The sequence below is a fragment of the Taudactylus pleione genome, unplaced genomic scaffold (assembly GCF_031769625.1).
Source record: "Taudactylus pleione unplaced genomic scaffold, aTauple2 ptg000959l, whole genome shotgun sequence".
NCBI classification, from domain to species: Eukaryota; Metazoa; Chordata; class Amphibia; order Anura; family Myobatrachidae; genus Taudactylus; species Taudactylus pleione.
Genome location: NW_028285360.1, coordinates 912,738 through 918,737, shown reverse-complemented (window position 1 = coordinate 918,737; position 6,000 = coordinate 912,738). Strand labels below are relative to the sequence as shown.

The window sequence follows — 6,000 nt, the reverse complement described above, 5'->3', positions numbered from 1 at the left end:
TCATAGAAGTGCTAGAGAAGAAGGCTGTGAGACATTGGGGAGGAGGACCCTGCTCCTAGGAGATTACAATCTAATGAGAGGGCATGTAAAATATATGTATTTTACATGCCTTGAAGATAGTTGTCATATTTAGGGGCATATGTATCAAAGCTTGATGTGAGATAAAATTGTGAAATATATATCACCAACCAATCAGCTCCAAACTATCATTTCTTAAACACAGCCTGCAAAATGTAAGTTAGAAGCTGATTGGTTGGTGATATATATCTCACAATTTTATCTCACATCAAGCTTTGATACATATGGCCCTAAATCAATCTGTAGGAGATAAATACAGACATATAGATCTCATTGGCGACAGATTTATATACCTTTACTAGTCACTGCACAACGTGTTTGTATTCACTAATACAGACATCCAACACTTTAATAGAAACAGTGACACCAACAAAAATGTCAATGAAAAACCCTTCCCTAAAAACGAAGTTTTGAATTTTTTAAATGAAGCATATGCCCTGGATGATAATCTACAAATATTATTTAACACAAGTCTCTCTAGGATATATAAAATGTAAGGTGTGGGCCTGTAGGAGAAATACTGGATTCAAGAGGGGATAGAAGCATAAAAATGAGAGAAACAATTTAAAATTCTGGGGTATTGCTGGATCAAAGTAGAGCATTTTATAGCTGACACTGGGAGTCACAGATCAACAGAACTGCAAGATAAAGAGAAAAGGTTTAGAGCGCTAACAACTACAAGTTATTAAGAGAATGACAAACATAATAGGAGATACAGTCTATAGGACCGCGACACCAACGGCTAATAATTTGTAAAGATATTTAGCTGGAAGTGGTAGATAGACAGAGGGAGTGCAAAGTTTTATAATGAATATTTATAAAGAATGCTGGTGTTTGTTACTAACTGTACATTGTCAGTAGACTGTCCTATGGACTGTAATGGAATTATTTGTTAGATTTTCAAATGTGGGTTTCGGCATTACTCTTCCTCTTTCCGTGTCTACTACACTGTATGGTATCACAGAGTAATCAGTGGCTTCTTAGTACTGATGCTAATATACTGTAGGTATTGCATATTTCTTGATTGGTTAGATAAGTGATTGTTAGACTCGGTCCTCATGGAACTCTAACACAATAAATGTACATAGGGCGTAGGGATGTTGCTGCCTCGCGGTACATGCATGTGGCTTGCAGGGTGCATAGAATGGCACCCGGCAGCTACTAGCCCTACTGCAGAGCATCCCAAATCATCCAAGGGACACTACAAGCAGGCATCCTGCAACCTGTGGAGCTGCCCAGAGCATCCTTGGGATGCCAGCAGCCCCTGCTGTATCTACAGGTGGTATTAATTGGGGTGTGCAAGCGGTGCCCCATAGCACCTGCATCTGGCTAGCAGGGTGCCTGAATGCTCTGGGCACATACCCTGCAGCCTGTACAACCACTCAGAGTTTCCCGTTGCTGGCGGCCCTGACCCGTCAAGTGCTCAGGGGTCGTCACAGGGCACACTGCCCCCTGTTACAGCACTGCCTGAGGATACCTTGAAAACACTCACTGTTAGAGTTTTATGAGGACAAAGTTTGAAAAAACACTGGGTTAGAAAATCTTTGTGTTTTCATGTTCAGCCAAATATGAAAAAATCTGTTCAGTTTTAGTATACAGATACAGGTTGAGTCTCACATATTTTGGATAATTTTGTTTTTCAGAATACCTGGGAGGGGGGTCCGGCAGGTGTCACGGGAGGCCAGGTGTGTGCTGCATGAGGGGGGGTGTCCGACGGGTGTCGCAGGGGTGTCTGGCAGGTGCTGAGGGTGTCACAGGGGGCTCCGGAGGGTGTCGTGAGGGGGGTCTGGCAGATGTTGCTGGAGGAGGGAAGGTCCTGCGGGTACTGTGGGGGTCTGGTGAGTGTCACGGGGCATCTGGCGTGTGCTGCGGGGGGGTGGGGCACGCTGCTAGTCATTGCCCATGGATACTAGTGACGTCATGACAGCAGGCCACGTCATGACATCACGGCTGTGCCAAAATATTCCAGTTTTTGGAATATTTTATATTTTGGTTTTCAGAATTACAGATATGGGAGACTCAACCTATATAGAAAATAGGAATGTAATTAGTGCAAGACACCAAAGAAGATCAGAAATAGATATCAGAGCCATATGATGGTACAATAAATTAGTGGTAGGTAGACAGATATTAATGACATAAGGAGAACGAGGTTGAACAGACAGGCAAATACAGAGTTGAGTGCTGGGACAATAAGTGGTGTGGATTACTTACTTTCCAGCGATGCCCACACTCGTTACACAACACAAAAGTTGTCATTGGCTCATCTGCACTGCGCGTCTGCACCTAGAAGGATTAAGTTAGTGACAGTCAGAGATGTACTGGGGCTCCTGATCAGCCCTGGCATGAATCTCTGTGCGCACAGCGTAGGCACGTGTGCTTGCACAAAGGGGCGTGGCCTTGCCGCACATGGGTATGGCCTTGCCGCACATCGTCTCTCAGTATCCTGGCCGAGCAGTTCTCCGGGTGGCAGAGCTGCTCGACCAGGTTTCAGTCCGGACCGGCCCATTAGGCCAGTGGCCCTTTTGGCATTTGACAGGAGTGCCAGATGACCAGTCTGGCCCTGGTGACAGTTACAGTTTTCAATCTCCCCAAATGTTTTATCAATAAAACTTATATTACATTATATTACTTCTATTGCATTTTTTTTAATTTATCACACAGAGTCTTTAAACATAGATAACTAAACATTTACTTCTGAAATAAATGTAACCTATTGCAGTAAGATGGAACATAAGTGGGGTACTACAGGGATTAGTTTTAGCATCCGTAAACCTAAGTTTGTATAAATGACCCAGTAGGTTGTCTGGAACAGCATTTGCCAGGTTTGCTGAAAGTGGTCTAGAACAGCGCTATGTACAGTATGGTTTTTATTTGATTGAACAAATCAGTCAGGATTTTTTAACCCATGATATGGAACTCTAACAGGTGTTCACCATGGAATATGGGCCAACGGGGGTAAATTCTACTTTTGGTACATGCTGTAGATGTAACAAGGGACTGATTGTAAAAGTAGTTATTTCCACTGTATCCACTGTGTTACAAATTTCAGTTCCATTTACACAACTAAAACACACTTATGCATCACAGTAAAATCAGTAATGCCCTATAATTACATGCAAAATCCTAGAGAAAAATACAAAAGCAGCCATGCATTCATACAATAGGTACTGTATATGAAGTCAGTATCATTAAACTATTCAATACTTAAAAAATATATTTTGCTACAGATATGCTAAAAATGAATATAGCTTTATAAATCATACATAAACGATAAAAAAAAAATCAAGAGAATAGAAAATATAGAAAATAAAAACAACCAGTGAATTATAACATAAATATCTACACATATAGGCAAATAAATCCGCAAACTAAATAGACAGCAAAATACTGTGATAAATGACAAATGTATTAAAGGGCTTAGTAAATCTAATGGCTTAAAAATCAAATATATAAATAATGACAATGTCCTGAAATAGCAGCAAATGATGGATCCAAAAAGAAGTTCATATAGATATTGTATCTCAGAAATAGTCTTGTGCTGTATGAAATCAGTTGCCCTTAATTAGTCTGTACCTTTAAATTAGATGCCAACAAGTTGCAGCGCGGGGGTCACGAGTAGTCCTTCCAAAGTAGTATACCCCATGTTTGATGGTGACAGCGGGGTGTAGAGTAACACTGAGGGTGATGTATGAAGGGGTGATAGGTGTAATTTTGGTAACTGTGCATGGTATGTGCTGCAGTTACCGCTTCCCTTCAAATAAAAATGCAGGGAAGTGATCAAAATGACAGGGGTGCTATGCATTGCTATACCGAAGTGGTGTGGCAATGTAAGAACCGTTAGTGGCACAGGCAAAAGGACAAAGGCAGCTATCGATTTCAACAGCTGCAGCTGTTGTTGCCGCACCACAGCAGTGTCCCTGGCTGTCGGAATGGGAAGCAGTCGGGAAGCCGTTGGACGAAATCCCGACCGCTGGCTTCCCGACTGTCTAATCCCGGCAAGGTACAAATGACAGGCGTCGAAATCCCGATGCCTGTCATTAGACCTATGCTGGGAGCTCGACACCCAGCTCCCGGAGGGGACTCCCTCAGGTGGTTATGGTTAGGCTAGGGGAAGGGCGGGTTAGGGTTAGGCACCCCCGGGGGGAGGTTAGGGTTAGGCACCCCTCCCTGGAGACTTAGCTTTAGGCTGTGGGGAAGGGGGGTTTAGGTTTAGGCACTTAAAGGGGGGTTAGGGTTGGACACTTGGGGAGAGGTTAGGCACCCCTAAGGGAGGGTTAGGGTTAGGGGGTAAAAAAAGGTTAGTTATACTTACCTTTTGTAGTTTCGGAATTTTCACTCCTGCCGGTCTTCTGCTGTTGAGATTTGAACCGCCGGCTATACATAAAGATTTGTTTTCCAAAATAATGCTGCGGGTGCCGCTGTTAAGTTTTGACCGGCAAATGTGCAGACTCAGTGTTAGTGCCAGTCAAGTGCCGAAAGAGGGAGAGTGTAATTCACCGGACAGGTGAATTAACATCTCACTCTTCGGCAAATCAAATTATATATAATACATCTGGGAAGTGTCAGAATCTGCTTCACCACAATAATGGACGAAGCAGGTCCAGAAATGTTATGTTCTTTATCAAGATGTTAATACATATCCCCCACTGTCTGCACTTACAAGACTTCAGCAAGCCGTGATTGAGCTGTAGGCTGGATGCAGGTTACTGCTGTCTGTGTCTGACGCAGCTCAGGTGATGCTAAGGGGCTGCAGATCACTGTGTAAATCTTTCTGTGCAGCTTACTGCCCATGTTGTAGCCCCGCCCCCAGCTCTGCAAGCAGTGTCTGACTATACAGAAGTGAGGCTGAGCTGTTGCTGCCTCATTTCGTCTCCCTGCAGTCTCAGGGAGCTCCACAAAACTGGTGAGTGTTAGCTATACAAAATGATTACAGTAAACAAAGATGTTTATAAGTTATAAATATCTTCTTTGTATTATTCTAATCATTTTTGTATCAAATCTCAGGAGTATGACAGGGTAGGCTCTACCTCCCCTGCCTACCCTGACATCAAGTTATTTCTTGACAAAATATTTCATGCGGCACGGTGTGTGAGTAAATCTGTTTAATTTTACAAATAGGTAAAAAAATGTTTGTTTCTGCGGATGGCCTGCAAAGCAATCATGGCTTACTGCAGTCTTGTAAGTGCAAATCTCTCTATCATCATACTGCAGGTACTAGTTTTGGAGGATTACCTTAGCCTGCTACTTGCTGCCATTTGATTTAAAGGTGCCAACTAATTAAGAAGCACAGCAAAAGAATATAGATTACTAGACCAGTGTGGATCTGTTTGGTTCGAGGCACCCTGCAGCAGTAAAAAAAGAGGTATACCAACCTCACTAAAATCCAAAAATAACAAAGGGATACTGTTCTGGTGTGTCCCAGTCAAAACAACACAGCTGTATTTATGAAGTCAATTTATTAAAGAAAAAAAAAAAATAACATAATAAAATATATCTGTATAGCAGATTAGCTTCTAAATCATATATAGCAGCTCAATGATATTGTAATTGTTAAACACACAATGGTAATTTATATTGCAACATTGTCCCAATCAGATACAAAGTTTGAACCTGCATAACAAAATAAGAGCTGTATTCAATTTGAGCAGACTTTTAGCCTAAATCGTATATTTTGCAGGCGGAAAAGTATCGCGCGCATGCCCGCTTATCCCCATATCCAATTTGAAAGTAGGCAAAAACGGGACCCGGCGATACTTAAACAACCGGAAAGTACTGTCAGAATTGGGGAAATCAGCCTGACAGCCCCCAAAACATGTTCTGACATGGGGGTTCTCTATGATACCCCCCGATTTGGCTTGCTGAAGGTATTTTGTGTTTTTAAACGGGATCAATAGCTGCTAAATAGCGTTTTTGTATAAG

At 42.3% G+C, this 6,000-nt stretch overlaps 1 protein-coding gene across 5 annotated transcripts in view; it reads right to left on the bottom strand.

Annotated features, from left to right (window-relative positions):
- Nucleotides 1–275: 275 nt before the first annotated feature.
- LOC148473161 (transcription elongation factor A protein 3-like) overlaps nucleotides 276–6,000 on the bottom strand; it is an 87,274-nt gene continuing 81,549 nt past the window's right edge. For all 5 annotated transcript variants that reach the window (XM_088459971.1, XM_088459973.1, XM_088459972.1 and 2 more), the window contains 2 exons: nucleotides 2,293–2,364; nucleotides 276–716 (listed from right to left, as the gene is read on the bottom strand). In XM_088459971.1, the coding sequence (XP_088316097.1) occupies nucleotides 708–716; nucleotides 2,293–2,364 (81 nt within the window). In that variant the 3' untranslated portion in view covers nucleotides 276–707. The remainder of the gene's footprint in view (nucleotides 717–2,292; nucleotides 2,365–6,000) is intronic.